Source organism: Solanum stenotomum, unplaced genomic scaffold, assembly GCF_019186545.1.
Source record: "Solanum stenotomum isolate F172 unplaced genomic scaffold, ASM1918654v1 scaffold17555, whole genome shotgun sequence".
In the NCBI taxonomy this organism is placed as follows: domain Eukaryota; kingdom Viridiplantae; phylum Streptophyta; class Magnoliopsida; order Solanales; family Solanaceae; genus Solanum; species Solanum stenotomum.
In genome coordinates, this window is record NW_026024612.1 from 312,633 (window position 1) to 333,708 (window position 21,076).

At 32.4% G+C, this 21,076-nt stretch overlaps 4 protein-coding genes and 1 non-coding gene across 6 annotated transcripts; 2 read left to right on the top strand and 3 right to left on the bottom strand.

Annotated features, from left to right (window-relative positions):
• On the top strand, positions 1–81 carry TRNAL-AAG (transfer RNA leucine (anticodon AAG)). The gene has a single exon. It is a non-coding gene; the product is annotated as a tRNA-Leu (tRNA).
• Positions 82–998: 917 nt separating this feature from the next.
• On the top strand, positions 999–3,286 carry LOC125850537 (alcohol dehydrogenase 1). The gene is made up of 10 exons (XM_049530397.1): positions 999–1,068; positions 1,275–1,411; positions 1,552–1,598; positions 1,683–2,008; positions 2,080–2,162; positions 2,256–2,331; positions 2,414–2,475; positions 2,585–2,680; positions 2,772–2,933; positions 3,023–3,286. Exons 1-10 carry the CDS (start codon positions 1,035–1,037, stop codon positions 3,137–3,139), a joined length of 1,140 nt encoding a protein of 379 aa, XP_049386354.1. The 5' UTR covers positions 999–1,034; the 3' UTR covers positions 3,140–3,286.
• A 788-nt stretch (positions 3,287–4,074) lies between these two features.
• Positions 4,075–12,111, bottom strand: LOC125850545 (maltose excess protein 1-like, chloroplastic). Of its 2 annotated transcripts, none has more exons than XM_049530404.1 (10): positions 11,984–12,111; positions 7,528–7,966; positions 7,240–7,413; positions 6,862–7,152; positions 6,669–6,758; positions 5,551–5,652; positions 5,338–5,456; positions 4,843–4,905; positions 4,686–4,747; positions 4,075–4,465 (listed from the first exon to the last, which is right to left on the bottom strand). In XM_049530404.1, the coding sequence occupies exons 2-10, from the start codon at positions 7,768–7,770 to the stop codon at positions 4,383–4,385; spliced, it is 1,227 nt and encodes a 408-aa protein (XP_049386361.1). In that variant the 5' UTR covers positions 7,771–7,966; positions 11,984–12,111; the 3' UTR covers positions 4,075–4,382. The 2 variants fall into 2 exon arrangements, with proteins under 2 accessions (XP_049386361.1, XP_049386362.1); XM_049530405.1 differs by lacking the exon at positions 11,984–12,111 and adding an exon at positions 9,060–9,173.
• Positions 12,112–15,802: 3,691 nt separating this feature from the next.
• Positions 15,803–16,264, bottom strand: LOC125850555 (protein TRACHEARY ELEMENT DIFFERENTIATION-RELATED 7A-like). Its single transcript, XM_049530419.1, has one exon. The coding sequence runs from the start codon at positions 16,262–16,264 to the stop codon at positions 15,803–15,805; it is 462 nt and encodes a 153-aa protein (XP_049386376.1).
• A 2,148-nt stretch (positions 16,265–18,412) lies between these two features.
• LOC125850542 (protein TRACHEARY ELEMENT DIFFERENTIATION-RELATED 6-like) lies at positions 18,413–18,930 on the bottom strand. Its single transcript, XM_049530400.1, has one exon. The coding sequence runs from the start codon at positions 18,854–18,856 to the stop codon at positions 18,446–18,448; it is 411 nt and encodes a 136-aa protein (XP_049386357.1). The 5' UTR covers positions 18,857–18,930; the 3' UTR covers positions 18,413–18,445.
• Between the last annotated feature and the right edge of the window lie 2,146 nt (positions 18,931–21,076).

The following is a 21,076-nucleotide window of genomic DNA, read 5'->3' on the forward strand; positions in this document are numbered from 1 at the left end:
GTTGAGATGGCCGAGTTGGTCTAAGGCGCCAGATTAAGGTTCTGGTCCGAAAGGGCGTGGGTTCAAATCCCACTCTCAACATTATTATATTTTTAATCATTTTGTTTTATCTTTTCAAATTGTTTAATTTTATTTTTTTTGTCAATTCTCTTGTGTGATGATAGGAAAAAGTATTAAGTATTCACATCGTAAATTAATATTGTTTTCATGAGTTTTTAAAGATAATTGAATGAGCCCTAGATCACTATTTTACTTTTGAAGGAACAGACATTTATCGTATGCTTGTAAATGAATGTTCAATTCATAAAGTCTGTATGCAGTTTCAATTTGTTTGTATAGTATGGAGTTGGGATCTTTGTAACTAAAAAATATTTACGTGACATGTTTAAAATTAAAAGATATTTTATAATATTTAATTTTTTTTTATATATTAATTTTTATATCCATTCAAACATTACAACAATAATGTACTTAATGTAATTTCACATATGAACCTAATGAGGGTAACATATGTGTAGATTTTATGTCTACATGTCTTAGAGGGTAGAGGTTCTAGGAAAAATAATTCAAAACAGTTTGAAAAGAAATGACATAAGTGAAGAAGTCATAACTAAAAAATTATGACAAAGTAGTATGATAAAAGAAACAATATCTACAACAAAAATAATATGACAATCGAAATAATATGGTGGAGTAAGATAAATAAATGAAAGAAGAAGAAATTAGAAGATAGTAGTAACATGCATATTTGGCATAATTGCATTATCTAGGAAGTTGCCAAAAAAGAGAAGGTGTAATGAAGAAGACACGTGGTCAGAAAAGCAGAAATGAAGGAGGTGTCCAAGTGTGTGTACACTTTGCCGAACAAATCCTAAGCCTTTTTGCCCTCACACAATACTGACGGTGCGGAGTTATCAATTAGCCCACACTAATATATATATATATATACTCACTCAAAATAGAAGAAGAAATATTCACTTCATTCAATAAAACACTATTTTTTTTTTTAAAGTTTAAGCCATAAACCAACAACAATGAGTACTGCTGGTCAGGTCATTCGCTGCAAAGGTGATTCATTTCTTGTTTTGCCTTTTTTTGTTGTTTTTTTTTTTTTCTATATCAAGGATCTGAAAGTTGTGATTTTTGGAACTTTCTTGTTTGTTATTTGGAAAAAATATGAGTGAAAGTAAAATTTCTTTTCTGAATACAGATTTTTCAAAATCTATGGCCTTTTTTTATGCACTTGTGATTGATTTTAATTAAATTGTGTGTAGCTGCGGTTGCATGGGAAGCTGGAAAGCCGTTGGTAATTGAGGAAGTGGATGTGGCACCTCCACAGAAACATGAAGTTCGCCTCAAGATTCTCTTCACCTCATTGTGCCACACTGATGTTTACTTCTGGGAAGCTAAGGTCCTTTTCTTCAACCTTACATTTCTAATTTAATCACTTGCTCAAACTTTTTGAGTCTGAATCAATGTTTCCTCTTGACCCTTTGCAAATTTTTTCCATCTTGATGGTGATTTGAAATCCTCTGTTTTGTTTTGCTGCAGGGCCAAACACCTCTGTTTCCTCGAATTTTCGGACATGAAGCTGGAGGGTATGACCCTTTATGTTTAGTTGATTTTCTTATGTTATTTTCAAACCTATTCAGTATATATTTATATTCTTATACTTGCTGTAGAATTGTGGAGAGTGTAGGTGAAGGTGTTACAGATCTCCAACCAGGAGATCATGTTCTTCCTGTGTTCACCGGAGAATGCCAGCAATGCCGTCACTGTAAATCATCAGAAAGCAACATGTGTGAACTCCTACGAATAAATACAGACAGAGGAGTTATGATTAGTGATGGTCAAACAAGATTTTCCAAGGATGGGAAGCCGATATACCATTTTGTTGGAACTTCCACTTTTAGTGAATACACCGTTGCTCATTCTGGTTGCGTCACCAAGATCGATCCACAGGCACCACTTGACAAAGTTTGCGTCCTGAGTTGCGGAATCTCAACAGGTTTTATTGAACTATAGCCAATTACTCGTTATAATTGGATATTTGTCTTATGGAGTTCATGTTTTCTCAAGGACTTGGTGCAACTCTGAATGTTGCCAAACCTACTAGAGGTTCTACTGTGGCTATTTTTGGTTTGGGAGCTGTTGGCCTTGCTGTGAGTACACATTCCACCCTCTTATTTTTTCGATGCAATTTTCGTTGTCATAACCACGTGTTTGAGAATGTTTTCTCTGTCATCTTGTATTAGGCTGCTGAAGGAGCTAGGCTAGCTGGGGCTTCTAGGATCATTGGCATTGATTTGAATCCCAGCAGATTCAATGATGGTGAGTGCATTTGATTATCAATGAACTAGAATGTAATGTCGAAATTTGTTGATTTTCTGTTTTTTCTTTTGAATTTCTACAGCCAAGAAATTCGGTGTCACAGAGTTTGTGAATCCAAAAGATCATGATAAGCCTGTCCAGGAGGTTTGTGTGTGTGTCTCTGGCATATCCATTTTGTTTCTACTGGACATAACATATCATGTGAAGTGTTTGTTTGCAACTTCTTGTCTGAGGTTTACGCGATGATTTTCAGGTAATCGCTGAGATGACCGATGGAGGTGCTGACCGGAGTGTAGAGTGTACTGGAAATGTCAATGCTATGATCTCCGCTTTTGAATGTGTTCATGATGTAACAATTCTCATCTGTTATATCTTTTTTTCCATCTCTTTAATCACACAAATGTAAGTGTTAACAATCTTATGACATACTTGATTTACAGGGTTGGGGTGTGGCTGTGCTTGTTGGCGTGCCAAACAAAGACGATGCATTCAAAACTCATCCCATGAATCTGTTGAATGAGAGGACACTCAAGGGCACCTTCTTTGGCAACTACAAACCCAAAACTGACCTTCCATCTGTGGTGGCCAAGTACATGAATAAGGTAATCCTTGCACCATAGTATTTATTAATAATACTCGAACGACTGTCCATGCATAGAAGTTAAACTTTATTCTGGAGTAAATTTTTCAGGAACTAGAGCTGGAGAAGTTCATCACCCATCAAGTACCATTTTCAGAGATAAACAAAGCATTTGACATTATGCTGAAAGGGGAAGGCCTGCGTTGTATGATCACTATGGGACATTGAAATATGCTAAATAGGGAAGAATAGGACAATAAATTATCCCCTATTACCTAGTAAAAATTATGTTAAGTAGAGTTTGAAGGCAACGTATATGTGTTCTAAAAGGCCCGAGTTTGCTTAACATATTGTGTAATAAACTACTGATATTTGCATGTTTTGTAAGTCTTTTTTGAGTTTTGGTCATTTACATGTTGTATTCATAATGTTGTGCTTTAAAACAAATTTTAGAATATTTGCATTACGGAATGGCTTTTGGATTTATCACCTTTTTGAGAACAACATTTTAGTCACATGAATGTTGTTTTTCTAGTTGATTGAATCATAACATTACATGAAAAAGGAAATAACAAAAAGAAATTGTAGCACTAGAAGTCCTAATTCAGGCTACAAATACTATATACTTTGATCTTTTAGATTACAATAGATCATTAAAACACCTTCAATGACTACAAGAAGTTTGGTTTTTATGTTGCAACAAGAAATTCCTTGGATCTTATACAGGGTTTACATTCCTAAAGTGCATAGGCTATCTCTGAAATCCAGGGTTTGGAGAGGGTAGTAGAGTGTACACAAATCATATTCCTATCTTGCGGAGGTAATTAGGTTGTTACGGGAGAATCTTGTGGTTGACATTAAAATAGGTATGAAAAGGAGAAAATGCCGGTGAAGAAACAAAGCGACTAATAAGAAAAGAGTAACAAACACAGAATAATGCAATAACCTAAACACAATCAACAAGAAGTGATGGTGGAATCAAAAGCAAGACACTGAACCCCTCGAAAATCAAGACAACAATGCAGGAATAAATTTTCAAAATTCTAACTTTATTTTTGTTGTTCCACATCATATTTTTACTAATAATCCAATACACATATAATCTGATTATACCTATGAAATATAATTGGATAACCTTAAACTGCATTAATTTTTTGCAAATATGGTTTAACTTTTTATTTATTAAGATTGTCCCAAAATGAAATACAACAAATATATTTAACATTGCATTTGTAGCTTTATTATTGATTAACATTACATGTAAAAGAACCACAGGAACCTTCCTCATTACCATATGCTGAATAATTTGACATTGCAACTAGACCTTGCCTGATGTACCCCATTTCCCAAAAGCACTTTCACCAAATCTTCTAAGGATGAGCACTTGATTCATAGCAGAAATGCCAAACTTGAACATTCTTGCATTTCAAATATATAGCCAAAGCCAACAAGGTAGGACAAGTAGGATCAGTTATGAACCAGAAATCAGTTCCTTCAACGATTTCAACGGAGAATTATAACCATATACTTGTGTGTCTCTCCAGAAGCTGAACACTGTTTTCAGCCAAAAGAAGAAAAGAAAAGAGGAGTCATATTGCCATCAGCCAAATGCAAACGTTTAACACGCTGGGAAGGGGGAAAAGGCCATCATGAGAGGGGTGACTGGCTGAGTCATCGATGAACAAGGAATGGAGTTGTTGCCAAAACAGTATAGTTAAACGTGCGAGAGACAGAATGTTAAAGTTAAAACAAAATAAATGAAGTGAGAATGTACCCAGCCATGCTACAAAGGCAGTTGTTGAAGCCAAGAAAAATTCCCTGCTTATAACTTTGCAGCTGGATGTAGAACAAAAGGGATTTAGTAAGTAGAACAATGTTCAATTCTTGAATAAATCTTGAAAGCTATTGAGCAGCATTTCTGCACAACTTACCAATATAAGCAGACAAGGTTTCCCCATCCATAAAAAACACATGCCCAAGTTGAACCAGTGAACCTGTTATTAATTAAGAAGAGAAACAAGATGGGAAAATTAAACACCATAAAGAAGAACTAAAAGAAATACTCAGAATAACTGGACTAATACAGTTGACCAGGTGGTACATTTTTGCACAGGCATCAGCAAATCACATTGTATTTTTAATTTATTTTAAAAAGTAGGTAAAATTTAATGAAGAAATTTGCAAAAGAAAATTTGAATTACACCAAATGTGAACAAATTTAGTTCTGAAGGTTCACAATAACAAAAAAGAAAAGGAAGAAAACAAGAACCTTATACGAAAAAAAAAAAAAAGATGTAGAAAAAACGGACAATGATGCTGATACGCAAAAATAAGTAGGTGATTTGAGGACTCTAGATCTAATTTGACAGCTAAAGAAGAAAAGGGAAGTTTGTAATGCAAGGAAAAACAATTGTAAGATGCCATACCACATCAAATCCCGAGTAAAGAGTGCTCGTGGAATCATGAGTCCATTCCCGATCATTGCAAGCAGCATCGAAAGAGCTGATAAACCTTTTATATTATCTGGATTTAGAAGGTTTGTCCACTAGACAGAAGGTATAAGTCAGGATGAGGAACCTCAAACTTGTGCAAAACTAAGATTTGACAATTTTACTCCAAAATAACTTTATAGAAATTACCATTTGTGAAACTGGCATCCACATGAAAAGAAGAGTGGCAGTCCATCCAGATAATGATCCTACAAACTTGATACCCTTCTCTGGAAGTTTCCCAGTCCGAGACTGTAAAGAACAGTAGCTTGAAATTCAGAATAGTTCAGATCCATGTTCTAATTCTCTCAAGCTTAACAAAATTATCTTCCCACATAAAGTGCATACAAAAATCTCTAGCTTGCTCTTGAACCAAGAAAAATGAACACAAGCTAATTGTTAATCCTAATCGAGTTAGTGTGTGTAATCTAACAATATCAAAGTAAAGAAAAATCAATGTGAGCTACTGCCTTTGCGACATTATTTGGTAACCTGAAAGTTAAGAGTTCTCTTATACGTGTGATGTATGGAATAAAAGCAAGCAGTAAACTTTCAGATCAGGTTCCAGTTATGGTGACCATAGAGCAAAATGACAAAGAAATCATAGTAAGCCACTACATAAGCTTCCATACTTCCAGGCACATCAGTCAGATGTGACAATCTCCCTGCAGAATTTCGAGCTTCAACATGCATTCCATTATTGTACCTTCAAATAGAATACGTTATTCAATAAGAACACAAAGCGAAAAGACTCATCAAAATCCAGGATACAAGGGCTCAATCGCCTAGTTCAGCCACCACTTAAGACTTGCCCTTCCAGTTTATATCAGAAAACTGAAACCTTTCATAAATATTAAGGAAGAAATATGAAAAGAATTGATCGACTGATAGCTAGTTATCCCACCCAATGCCAGAGAGGTGTCATCTCTCTTCCTCAGTCATGAATAAAGAAAAAAACCTTCTTTGCTTCTTGTGTGGCCACAGTAGTTCAGAAACAACACCAATTTGAACATAGAGTTGAGCATTATCCCAGTGTATATGTTGAGTTGTGTTCTTCTAGAACTCCTCAGAAAATACAACCCTCTTATTAGAATGATTTTCAACATTGCCTTTCTATTTATCAAGTCAAGCAAAAATATATATCTTCTTTTTCTGGCATTGCGATATTTTACTTCAGTTAGTTCACTGGCAGAATGACAGATATGACCATTTCAACATTATCCTTGTAAAAGTAACCACATGTACAAGCTGCAGATGTCAAAGCTTACCATAAAGACAGCTAGGATAGCCAGAACGAAAGCTACAGCACCAGGCAAGATGGTATTTGGAACATATGGGATGAAAGTTGACCACATGACCTGTACAATGCATGGTGCAGAGTGCCAGAACAAATATAAGAATTTATCGACCAAATTATCCATATGGATGAGTAGAAAATGAAAGAAAAGAGAGGGTGATTACTTGGGGAAGCGCAGATAAGCCAGCAATAGTAATGAAATCCTCCCAATAACGCCAGATTACAGGATTGAGCAAGTGGAAGTAGTTCATGAAGTTCACAACAAGACCACAGGCAATAACAACAGAAGTGACTGCATAATGAGGTAAAGGCATAGATCCAGCCATGGCTAGTTGTGATATCACAATATAAATGGTCACGACGCCCAAAGTTTGCACAACAGCCACTTCCGTCTCCCTCTTCTTAATAAAATATGATAGCAAAGACAAATTACCAAGCAATCCAGTGAACATCCCCTGTATATGTTCATCTCAGAGTATTTATCACTCAACGTTAATAAGACCACAGTTATAAGTAGCTAAAATAGAAGTAGAATACCATACCAGCCATGGAACAGCAAATAATGCAGCTTGATTTCCTGCTAGAAGGTTACGAGCATTGAGTATTATTTGAGGCAGTTGTAATATGAGAAACGGAATATTTGCAGCTCCTGCAAATTTTGCAGTCAATGAATCCCATTGCTTAAAGCTCTCGCTACTCTTTAAATCTTCAGAACTCTACATTTAACATCACTGTTAGGCCATATTTCATTACCTCCAACTGAACCAAAGCTTACTTTTAAAAATGAGCCCAACAACCACTATTAGATGCATATGGAAGGGGATAAGTACCTGATCAATAGGGCGGGGAACATCTGAGTCAAGCGCAGAAACCGGTTTTAACCGGTATTGGCAAACTAATGGACTTAAGAGCACCAATTTGTTCAAAGTATTGTTTTGTTTGACTCTTTTCTTATATAGAGGGAGAATTGGAATTGACTTTGGATGCTGGAGATCAGCATTGAAGGTATAACAGTTGGAGGGTTGGCGGGAACGTAGGACTGCCTTACCCACTGGCAACAAAGATCCAGCCATTCAAGATATTGAAAAATGAAGGAACTATAAGTTTATATTCATCACCAGCTGTAAGGGAGATATCAAAAAAGGTCAATCGTAGTGGCTACAAAGGTAACTCCCAAAGAGGCAGCTGATCCAACTTCTAATGGTTCTCCACTAAAATGAAAAGACAATTACTGGTAAGCTCCAGCACAAAGTCCAGCCGGTACCAAATCTACATCAAAAGCAAAAAGCATGAATTACCCCCAAAAAATCACAAATTAGGACAGTAAACTAACTTGCCCAACATACTTCAATCCTTTTAGCTTTAATAAGAAAGAACAAAATCAGAGACACCGGAACATAACAAACTTCTTTAATTTCCATCAGTCCAACTCACTGTGTGTTGAATCAGTGTCCCGAACCTTGGCTATACATTGACTTCAAAATACATAATCCGAACAAGTTAAACAATCTATAATACATTACCGCAAACCAAGTCTGAAGCACACAAAAAACGTGAACCAGGGAAAGGGGAAGAAGTATGTCCGTATGAAGGTGTCATCTCAGAACTTGGAACAAAACTTGTAACCATTTAAGCTAACTCTAATAATTATATGCATTTTATTTCAAAGGATGAACAAATCAACGTCCATATTGATACGGAAAAGCAAATGGTTCCACCCTCTACTTTGAACCTCTTCATTCTTTTTTAAAACAGATGGTGTACATAACACTACAACAACAATACTGTGACTCAATCACAAGCAAGTTGGGGTCGGCTACATGAATCCTCATTGACCATGTAGCTCCATTTAAGATGGAGTACGCAATACTAAACATCCAAAAAAATATTTTGAAATAACAAGATCTCCACTCAGACCATATCACTCTGCAATGAAAAGACTAACTGGGGAATCTTAAGGAGATTGGTGAACTGATAATAACATTTCAAACTTGAGTAAATTGTAAAGAATACAAAGCTATGAAATACTTAAACCATTCACCATAAATGACATAGCTCCATCATAAAGGTCCAAACTTTACACCTAAAACCATCTTTAATTCATCCCCCACACTTCTAATAGGCATCATCTCCAAGAATTCCACAGCAAGTTCACAAATTTCTGAATATCTATGAATAGAATGAATGTTTCAATACCAAAACTAAGAGAAGTCTATTCAAAGCTCTTTTATTTACAAGAAGACAAACAAAAACTATTCACCAAATAACATTTCATACCAAAATTTTAAGATTGTTTCATAGATACCCGTGCCAAAATACCCATTAATATTTTAACATCAGCAATGTAAATCTCAAAGCTTACCCTTTTATAGAAGCTTTCAATTGATGGCTGAAATGAGAGAGTGAAGTGGCAAGATGAGGGAAATGTGGAGAAGAAGAAGAAGAAGAAGATGACAATTTTAGAGTTGGGGAGAAATTTTTTTTTTTTCCTTTTTAATTTAGTTTTTTTTTTTGGATAAGGGTCTGAAAAATATCTTATTTTGATTGAATTTGCTGTTGCGATACTAAACTTTCATGAGGACCTATTTACCACCCTAGACTATTTAATACCGTATTTTAAATGTATATATTTGTCCACGTGGACATAAAAAATAATGCAAAAATGGGCACATATATACCTTTAAAATACACTATTAAATAGTTCAGGGGGTAAAAAATATGATATTAAATAGACTAGGGAGGTAATAGGTCCTCACGAAAGTTTAGTGTCACAACAGCAAATTTGACCAAAATTGAGGTATTTTTCAGACTCTTATCCCTTTTTTTTTTTTTTTCAAAAGTTAGCTCAATTTTTTTTTCTTATATTTAAGTTTCACGTGTTTTACATTTAATCATAATAGGAATGTATTTGTTTGATTTAGGTGTTCAATAGGTGGAGCCACTGGATAATATGTCTAAATATAAAATTGTGACCAAAGTTTGAAGACATATAATACATACAAAAATTAGAGGCAATAATATAATTATTGCTATATTATAATAAGTAAGGAATATTTATAATCAACCTTCTCTATAAATATCGCTAAGCAAATAAACAATTTTCAATGCAAATGATATTAGTTGCAAAATGATTCTACTTATTGTCGCTTAAAAAAAGAATCTATTGTTACTGTATCTAAGGTCATAGATATATATACACATAAATATATAGAGAATTACTGAAAGCATCCCAAAATTTAGTGTGAATTATTAATTTCATCTCTGAATTATTAACAGCCTTAAAATCACTATTTTTTTGACTAATTAAACTTAAATATATTTTTGATCTAGCCACATGAGTGAAATACACCCCTGAATTCTCACCAACTTTAAGAGTATTTTCAACACTTTTCTTAGCTTTCTATTAAGAGTCCATGCTCGTCCAAGAGTTTGAAACCAATTGTTATGTCATGTGTCAGATTGAAGATATGATCAAATTAAGTTAGTTAAATACATGAGCATTTTAAAACTGTCAATAATTTAAAAATAAAACTAATAATTCACGTTACGTTCATAATATTTTCAATACTTCTCTCCATAAATATAAGGGAAAATGCATAAGTACCCCCCCCAGCCTATGCCCAAAATTCCAGAGACACACCTAACCTTTACTAAGGTCCTATTACCCCCCCGAACTTATTTTATATGTAATATTCTACCCCTTTTTGGCCTACGTGGCACTGTCTTGTGGGCCCAGCGCATGTTGACATTTTTTTCGAGGATAATGCCACGTAGGCCGAAAAGGGGTAGAATATTATGGATAAATTAAGTTCAGGGGAGTAATAGGACCTTAGTAAAGGTTAGGTGTGTCTTTGGGATTTCGGGCATAGGCTGGGGGGTACTTATGCATTTTCCCTAAATATAAATATAAAAGTAGACACAGAGAAAAAAAAGCTCAAATATCTAAACTTGATCCAAAAGAGACGTGCATCTCAAAAAATGAAGGATGGGTCATATGGGTAGTGGCGTACTTACTATAGTGTAGAGGAAAGAATTAAATGGGTCCATGGGGGATTCACAACCTTTAATTTAACTATAGCTAAAGTAAAAATAGCTTTTAACAATAATAAATATGCATATTAATAAATACTGTTAAAATCTTTATTAATACTAGTTGATTGTCATTAGATTAAATATCACTATAGATTTTAGAGATATTTACAAATACTAATGCTAATTACCTCTAAAAATATATTTAATAATAATTAAACTATTATTATTAATTAATTATCACTAAAAATCATTTTTGATATACTGGTAATCGACTCACAGAACTTTAAAAATATAGTACTAAAATCAGTGGCATTATATTCTTTATTTTTTTGGAAATACTATGAATCCAGACAGACCCACCTGGAGCAACTTTGAAATCACGAAATGACAANATTTTCCCAAATAAATACTGTTAAAATCTTTATTAATATTAGTTGATTGTCACTAGATTAAATATCACTATAGATTTTAGAGATATTTACAAATACTAATGCTAATTATCTCTAAAAATATATTTAATGATAATTAAACTATTATTATTAATTAATTATCACTAAAATTCATTTTTGATGTACTGCTAATCGACTCACATAACTTTAAAAATGTAGTACTAAAATCAGTGGCATTATATTCTTTATTTTTTTGGAAATACTATGAATCCAGACAGGCCCACCTGGAGCAACTTTGAAATCACGAAATGACAAGAGTGGGGGTGTAATACAACGTGATCATAATAAATGGACATATATATGTGCACGAAATAGTCCTCCTTCACCTTAATTTGTCTCTAAAAAATTATTGAACATTTATTAATAATTTATCTATAATTTAATAATAATTTTTTTTAACTAAAACTCAAAATTTAAGGAAAACCATCTGTTTTTGAAAAAGCGAAGAGCTTTAGTACAAAATTAATATGGGAAAAATCCTTTTGGCCAGAAAATTTGGTCAGAATAGTGTTTTACCTATGTTATTTTATCTTTTTAAATATTTTTACCATTTTTAACTTTAATACATTTTAACTAAAAAATGAAAAAAAAAATCAGTTTATTTTAAAATAAAAAAGATATTATAGATTTTTAAAATTTCTGGCCAAATTTTTTGGTCATTTAGCATTGCCTATTAATATGTTGTTCACTACTTAATTAGAGTATGTAGTACCTCGAATATCTCAATGAAAATTCGTCATTATTGATCTATTGTTACTTGTAAGAAAAACATATAATTAAACATTAGGTTACTATTAACAATTACCTGGCGAAAAGCTGAAGTTTGTACAAGATTTTGATATTTTGGTTGTAATATGGATGCTATTTGAAGTTTTTGAATAGAAAAAGGAAGTAAAAATACCAATTGGATAATGAGAAAAAATTGGAGAAAGAAAAGCCTTAGGAGAAAGCTTATTTAAGAATCATGAATTGGAAGAAGATGGGAAGGGAACAGAAGATTTAATGGTGAGGAAAGTGAGGATGCTATTGCTCTCAAGTCCAAGACAAAAACATCTACATACAAAATACGTTGCAAATTACCCAAAATATTCTTACATTGGTTACTTCTTTACTCAAATATTTAAGGTCATATTTGTCAATTTTAGACTTGGTTTTTTTCTATATCATCATCTCATGTTTGTATAGACAATCTTTGAGTTATGTAAATATCTTTGAAGTACATAATATGCCAAGAAGAAAAACCAAAGTTTTGGTTAGATTTTTTTAGGCCCAACTAGATGTTAAAAGACTTAGCATGAGACTACAACTCCAAACTTCAAAATTTTCAAATAAAGTGATTTTTAATGAATAACTTATAAATATCTCACTAGTTTGAGAGCTAATTACTTAGATACACGTCAGTTTGTGATATTATGTATCTTATCAAATTCTAGTGCGTCCAGATATGTATATCCCAACAAACATGTGGTCAAAACTAGGCGTAATTTGCTATAGATACATGTGGATTCGCATGTATCTGTGATACATAGACAAATCTCGATCGCCTACCTCCCATCTCGCTCACCACTCTCCTATGTATCTGGTATTCTAAATATATATACACGTGTTTAGTGTGATTTGCATGTATTTGAGATACATAGACAAATCTCGCTCGTCTCCCTCATGTTCTCGCTCACCTCTTTCCCTATTTCAATGTATCTGTTTACAATAAACATGAGTTTAGGTGTATCTGACTTGAAATCTGGTATGAAATTATTAATTAGTGATATTAAATAGGGAAAATTGTATAATATAGCAAACTATTAATTCAAATTAAATGGTATAACCACAATTTGATTTAATTGTAACCTGTAGCAAACAATTGTCATTCGCCTCTCTCCCTGAATTTCTCGCTCGCCACTCTTAATTTCTCGCTGCCAGTCTCTCCCTCGCCTCTCTCACTTTATAGAAACACAAATGTATAAAATAAAGCGAGAGAAAACTGTATATACAAATACAAATACATATTTTCGTCCTATACACTTATAATTATACAAATACAGATCTTCCCCTACCCAATTTTCTTTTGCCTTTCTCTCTTTCTCACTTTATGCAAACACAGATTATACAAATTACAATGTATAATTTATTTGTATAAAGCGAGAGAAAGAGAGAGATTTTGATATACAAATGTTTTATTTCGATTCAATTGTATACAAATTCAAATTTTATGCAGATATACAAACACATAAAATTGAATTGAGAGGCTGCCATCGATTTATACAAATGAAAGACTGCCATCGATTTATACAAATCTGATGCTCCATAGCAAAATATAATTATTTCAAACTATAGGAAAATTAGTAAATAGAGTAGGAATATTTGTGTAATTATATAGATAGTTTCTTTTTATTTTTTGGGAAAATGCATAAGTACCCCCCAGCCTANTGCCTTTCTCTCTTTCTCGCTTTATACAAACACAGATTATACAAATTACAATGTATAATTTATTTGTATAAAGCGAGAGAAAGAGAGAGATTTTGATATGCAAATGTTTTATTTCGATTCAATTGTATACAAATTCAAATTTTATGCAGATATACAAACACATAAAATTGAATTGAGAGGCTGCCTGCGATTTATACAAATGAGAAACTGCCATCGATTTATACAAATATAATGCTCCATAGCAAAATATATTTATTTCAAACTATAGGAAAATTAGTAAATAGAGTAGGAATATTTGTGTAATTATATAGATAGTTTCNGGCATAGGCTGGGGGGTACTTATGCATTTTCCCTTATTTTTTTATATTTTTTATTTTCATGATTTAAACGACTACTTAGTAGGGGCAGTAAAGTGGGAGGTTAATTTCACTTTATATTTAGTAAAATTTCAAACATATACAAACAATATCAACACCCAAGAAATTAAAAATATTATTTTCATATTTGACCTTAGAAATTAAAAATATTATAATGGTGGTTATAATAAGCTATCAAACTATAGTGATAACGTAAAAATGTTATACTTTGTCAATAAGGGTCTGAAAAATATCCCAACTTTGGTCGAATTTGCTGTTGCGATACTAAATTTTCATAAGGACCTATTACCTTCCTAGACTATTTAATACATATTATATATGTATGCTACGAAATTACAGAAGAATTAGCTAGAACGTACTCCCTTGACGGGCTAGTAGTTACAACGAATTTATCAAATTGGGCTAACTTGTTACACATAGATGGCCTAATTAGTCTAGTAGACTAGTTTATTCTTGTTCTCAAATACAGTGCAATTTGTTGGAGAGAGATAAGGGTAAAATATTAAAAGATAATTTTATGTATGATTTCTTAAGGAACATGTAAAAAGTAAATGTCATAGCTAATATGAAATAGAGGAAATACGTGGGCAAATAATGTTAAGAAATTAAAGTATGTTGCATGTACACAATAATTGTGATAGAAAATTAATGATCAACCATTAACCTTTGATAAGGCAATTGTTAATATATTCATTAAGATGTTGCTGAGGACTATACATGGCTATTTTCAAGAGCAGAAGGTGTAATTTCTGATGATTTGTTATTAGCATGCAATAAGTTATGATGATGACCTTCTAATTCTTTCTTTGTCCTTATAATTAGAGCCGTCAATATGGGCTAGGCCTGTTGGGTCGGCCTGGCCTAACCCGGGATTTAATAGGGCTGGGCTAAAATTTTTGGAGCCCATTTAAGAAAAGGGCTTTTTAGCCCGGCCTGAATAAGCCTGCTGATTTGTGGGGCTTGAGAAATATAGGTAGGGCCGGCCCGTGGGCCAATAAAAATTAATTAAAAAATATAATATAATATTAAAATTTAAAATTAAAGAGATCCAAACTCAAAATCTATTTAAAGTTTTTTAGGAAATCACTATGTATAGAAGTTGCATCCACCATGAAAATGTTCAAACACTTGTTGCTACCCGAAACTGGTTACATGGTTTTTCTCAAACTGGTAATATATTTTTGTGTACATTTAAATATTATAATTCTCAATTTAGTTATTTTTTAATATTTAACTAATTGAAACCACATATAAATTGCAGATGAAAATGAAGATGTTAAGACAATCTTCCCACAAGTTGATTCAGATATGCTTGATGAAGATGATCATGAAGTGTTAGATACGTCATAGGTTTCATGAAGTGTTAGATACACCATAAGTTTCATGATTTTTTAAGGAGTTTATTTTTTACTTTTTATGGTTGGAATATTGTCATATTTTTTGTGTTTTATTGTGATCATTGCAAAACAATTAGGTTAATATTTCTATTTAGATATTTATACTTTTACTTGAAAAAAAACTTAATAAATATTATAAAGATAATTTTTATTTGTGGATTTGATTAACAAGTAGTAACATTAACACCATGTAATATTGTTTTGTCGATATTTATGATAATATTTTTAAATTATAATTTATAATTTAATTTAATAATTATAAAGAAATATATAACTTTTAAAAAAGTGGGCTGGCCCGGCAAGCCTATAGCCCACGTACTTGTGGGTTGGGCCGATCGTTTTCTGGCCCACACCAAAAATGGGCTAGCCTGGCCTGACCCGTAAAATGTCAAAGCCTGTATGGGTTAGCCCGGATGGGGTGGGCTAGCCCATATTGACAGCTCTACTTATAATATCATCCTTTTCATGCAAATCTTCTTCAATTGAGAGTACTATTGTCTCAAGTTTCCCATGAGGTCCTTCAACAATTGCTTCCTTCATTTTAACATGATCATCAATGTGTTTCACTTCTTTCTCTTCAATTATCATTGTACTCTTCTTCTTTTTCTTCAAGAAGCATGAGCAGAAAGCTAGAATAGCTATACCAAGTAAAATGCAACCGAACGTCGAGAAAATGAATATTATTATGATGTAATTGTGAGGTGGTGATGGTGGTGGAACATATGGTGGAGGATGAGGGTGAGGTGGTGGAGGAGGAGGGTGGAGGTGAGGTGGTGGGGAGGTGGGATGAGGAGGAGGGGGTGGTGGAGAGATGGGATGAAGAGGAGGGGGTGGTGGATGGGTAAGGAAATATGGGAATTGGAAGTTATTCAAATTGTTTGCCATAGGAATCAAAATCTTGGGAAATTGTTATAATTTTTTTGTGTGCAAGTTCTTGATGAATCTTGATGTTGTGATGTAGAGAAAAAGAGTTCTTGGCTGCTTATTTATAAGTGCTGAATATTCCCAAGGTTCTTTTCATTTAGCTCTCTCATGTGTTTTTTGTTATTTTAATTTAGGGAAAAAGGTTAGATACGTCATCGAATTTTGAGAAAAGACTTATTTATGTTATTCGCTAAAAGTTTGGTTCATCTATGTTATTCTTGTTTGAAAAAAGGCTTATACATGCCATTATTTGTTAATTGAAATGGCACAGGTAAGCGCCCTTTTCTCAAAGTTCGATGACATATTTGAGCCTTTTTCCTTAAAAAATAAATGACATGACCAAATCATAATTGACCACGAGTAAAAAATGGTTTTGCAAAAGCGGAACTGTTTTCAGTTAACAAATAATTATATGGATAAGCCTTTTCTAAAACAAAAATGACATAAATAAACTAGCAAACAATTAACGGATGACATAAATGAGATTTTTTTCAAAAGTCGATGATATATTTGAATATTTACCCTTTAATTAATTAAAATTCTCTCTTTTGGGGTATGCTTTCAAGTAAGCAGAGACTTGGCTCTCATGTAAAGACTAGGAAGACTTTATCTTAGCTTTAATATTCTGATGATTGCAGTATAAAACACTTTTTGTTTGCTCTATACTTCTTTAATTTCCCTTATTATTTTGCTTAACTCATGATTAGTGTTCCACAGTACAAGACATGGAGATTGATAGGCAATTAAGACTTTAACAGTGTCTATATAACGAAAAGACTACGTACAAGATTTGAAGTACCTAGCCAGGATTAAGAGTTCGGAGTTTTAAATTTCCTTTTAAAGGTATTGATAGTGGGCTAGAACCCACTAGTGTAAAACATTTCCACAATCCCTTCCTTATCACTAAGTTATCAATCAATTTTGTTAGCGATTCACGAGTTAATATAAATATATATCTATTTAACTTTCTAATACATATAAAGAATCTACGAAAAAGCTAGTGGGTTTGTCCGAACCCATGAAACCCCCTAGCTCCGCCTCTGTCTGTAAACATGATTGTTCAATCACTGATCTTCAAGAATTTTCATCATTTGAGCTAAGAAAATCAATAAGAATCTCTCTCATTTTTACTTCATTAAATATGTTGTAGGGGTGGTAGATGAGCATTTCTCAAATGGATAGAATAGATCAACTTTCTTACTAATCTCTGATATTGACTTTAATCAACTGAATTTTCTTTTTTATTTTTGAATATATTCAGATCAATATGTGTTTTAGATAGACGACAACCACTCATCCTTGTTTCTTTTAGAAGATCTAGCACATACTTTCTTTATGACAACATAATAAATTCTTTTCATCTCGTTATATATTTCCATGCCAAGGAAATAGTTCAAATGGCCCAAATACTTAATCTTGAATTCCGAGGTCAACTATTTTTAAATATTCTTAATTTTTGACTAGTCATCTCCTGTAAGTATGATATCATCGACAAACACTATTTGGATAGTTGTCTTTCTCTCAAGAGAATGTTGAATGAATATGAAGTGTACCCTTGTTTTTTTTGTTTTTTTTTATAATTGAGTAAACCTTTCATTAATGATACAGAAGTAATCATAAAGCTAGACGCTCTTAACTTCTAATTATATGCGCTAAATTTATAGTTTGAACTTCACGCTTAAAACAAAAAAAATCTACCAATACTATTTTAATTGACAGAGTATTATTAAGTGAGAAGTTTAAGAAGAGATAAACATTTTAGACATACTGTTATGATTAAGGCTATTATTATTTTTTTTCCTAAAAGAAACCAAAAATATGAAATAAGTAATTAATATGAATCGCGAGGAGTATATTAGTCAACAAGGATTCTTTATTCCGAAAGGTTACTAGGCCTGCCTTTAGGTCCAAAGTCATGAATAGGATGATCGATACCATGTAAAACAGATCTTGAGTCTAACTCATTAAAAAAAGTTAGCTCGAGGCGAGGATAAGAATTGAATGGTATATGAGAAGTTGTGACTAAAAAGAAATTAAAACATCAAAAGAAAAAAATAGTAATTATAATTAACTTTATACAATAGTAACTCCCATACTTGTCACTTGTTTAAAAATAAAATAAAATCATGAATTGATGCTTAATTAAGTTTGTCTATGGGCAGCTTCAAGAGCAGAAGGTGTAATTTCTGAAGATTTATTATTAGCATGTAAGAAGTTATGATGATGAACTTCTTCTAACTCTTTCTTTGTCCTTACAATGTCATCTTGTTCATGCAAATCTTCTTCCACTGAGAGTACTATTGTCTCAAGTTTCCCATGAGGTCCTTCAACAATTGCTTCCTTTATTTTAACATGATCATCAATGTGTTTCACTTCTTTTTCTTCAATTAGTATTGTGCTCTTCTTCTTTTTCTTCAAGAAGTATGTGCAAAAAGCAAGAATAGCTAGGCCAAGTAAGATGCAACCGAACGTCGAGAAAACGAATATTACTATGGTGTAGCTTTGATCAGAGGAAGGTGGTGGTGGTGGTGGAGATCGGAAGTTGTTATCCATAGTTTTTGATGTGTTGGGAAATTGTTATGAGTTTTGTTGAAAGTTCTTGATGACTTTTGAAGTTGTGATGAAGAGTATATGAGTTCTTGGCTTCTTATTTATACGTGTGGTTTCCTAAGGCTTTACTCTCTCCGTTCCAATTTGTTTGTATTACTTTCCTTTTCAGTCGGTTAAAAAAATTGTTTCTTTCCTTTTCTAATAACTCCTTAATTTTAGCTTTCTACCTAATATTTTGGTACATCCTACATATTTTTATTTTAAAACTACCTATTAAAAAATATTCTTTACTTTCTTAAATTTCATGTTAAGTCAAAACCAGATAAACAAATTGAAATGGAAGAGTGTTTTTCTCCCCTTGTTTTTAGGATATGCTTTGAAGTAAGCAGAGACTTGGCACTCATGTGAAGATATAGGAAGACTTAATCTTGATGTGTTGATTGTAGTGAAAAACACTTTTCCTTTTGTTGTACTCTTTTATAAACTTGTTATTTTGCTTTAACTGATCTTCTAGTGTCCTACACCACAAAACATGGAAATTTGATAGGAAACTTAAAGGTTTTGAGAGCTTCTATTCTATAGGGTAGAGTTGTAGCCATATTCTTTTAGCTCCACTGAAAAATGTTAGTAAAAGATTTTAAATCATAACTATCAAGAAATTTTTTATATATAGAGAGAGATAATTGTGGTGTTTCGGCTAATTTGCATGCACCTCGACTAATTTTACGAAATATATGTCACATTTCATCAAAAACAAGTATCAAGTAACTCAACATGCAATTAATTTCACAAAATACGTGTCACACTAAAGTTAGTGGCAGAGTCAGAATTTAAATTAAAAAGTACAATATCTTAAGAAGCAAACACATGAATAAAGTGAAGGGTTTCGACATATACTATAGATACATTAAAAATAATCTTAACTATATATAAATATTATAATTTTCCATCGAAGAAGGTTTGAATGATTCCCTGACCATAAGTTGGCTACGCCCTAGACCAAGGATAGAACAAATCTAAAAAAATAAATCACTTCATTGACCACTAACTCACACCACTAATTCTGCTCTAATCATGATTGTCCTATTTCTACATGTGTTGAGCGCTAAATAAGTTCCATTAATTATCACCCTTTTCTTCTCCCACTTCGCTTGAATATCTTTTAATATTCAAAATTCTATCCGTGCACATAAATTGAGATAGAGAGAGTAACATTTATTATTTAAAAATTACGTATAAAGTATTATAAATTACAATAATTATTAACTTAAAATATTTTGAAAGAACATATAAAAAATTTAGTCGACGCTCCAAATTTCATCTGTGCCACATAAATTGGGAAAAAAGGAATAGCATATATTATTTAAAAATGACACAAAATTTAAAGTACTATAAATCACAATAATTAACAATTTATAAGATTTTTAAAACATATAAAAAAATTAACCGACTCTCCAAATTTCATAAATTAAAATAAAAAAATATTATCATATATTGAACTCGTGCTTACACGGGCTCGTGTATCAAGTTACGGTAACATAATTACATAATATAATGGAGTAGTAAATTTCACTTGTTTTTTTTTTGTTGTTAAAACTAAAGTAAATGGCTATGTGTGAAATGGACCTTAAATTTCACCGCTCTTTATTTCTTGTTGCATAAAATCATTTGAGGATACATTTATTTAGGTAGTTATATTTGAGAAATCCATTAAAGCACTTCAAAATAATTGATTGTTGTCATATTCCGATATTGTGTCACAAGATATTAGAAAAAGAGTAAAAAAAGCGATGTTGCTTTGATTCTTAAAAAAAGGGAAAATTGTGCATAATGGCAAACTATTAATTGAAAATAAATAATATAGCTATTGTTTCATTTATTTCCTTTGAGTAGCTATAGTTTCACATATCTTGCTACTGACTGGTCCCACAAATTAAAAAAAAAACGGAAGTCATTTCCTTTATATCACTTCATCTCTTTCCTCTCTCTCATACCCTTCAATTTCTCCTAAATTCTCTCCACAAAATCAGTTTAAATTTCAAATCTTCACTACTACGCGATTTCAAAAATTTCAGATACCGCCAAAACCTCTAAATCAATTTTTTTTTTCAATTTTTCCCTTATTTCTTTAACTTTCATATGAAATCATAATTCATACAGATTTTTCACTTATACAATGGATGAACATTTTCCTTGGGTCTAACTCAGAATTTTGGAGAGGTT

Coding starts and splice junctions, on each gene's coding strand:
- LOC125850537 (XM_049530397.1), top strand. CDS start 1,035: ATGAGTACTGCTGGTCAGGTCATTCGCTGCAAAG. Junction 1,069..1,274: donor TCAGGTCATTCGCTGCAAAG/GTGATTCATTTC, acceptor AATTGTGTGTAG/CTGCGGTTGCATGGGAAGCT. Junction 2,681..2,771: donor CTTTTGAATGTGTTCATGAT/GTAACAATTCTC, acceptor CTTGATTTACAG/GGTTGGGGTGTGGCTGTGCT.
- LOC125850545 (XM_049530404.1), bottom strand. CDS start 7,770: ATGGCTGGATCTTTGTTGCCAGTGGGTAAGGCAGTCCTACGTTCCCGC. Junction 6,759..6,861: donor GCTTATCTGCGCTTCCCCAA/GTAATCACCCTC, acceptor TGCATTGTACAG/GTCATGTGGTCAACTTTCAT. Junction 4,906..5,337: donor TTTACTCGGGATTTGATGTG/GTATGGCATCTT, acceptor AATTAATAACAG/GTTCACTGGTTCAACTTGGG.
- LOC125850555 (XM_049530419.1), bottom strand. CDS start 16,264: ATGGCAAACAATTTGAATAACTTCCAATTCCCATATTTCCTTACCCAT.
- LOC125850542 (XM_049530400.1), bottom strand. CDS start 18,856: ATGGATAACAACTTCCGATCTCCACCACCACCACCACCTTCCTCTGAT.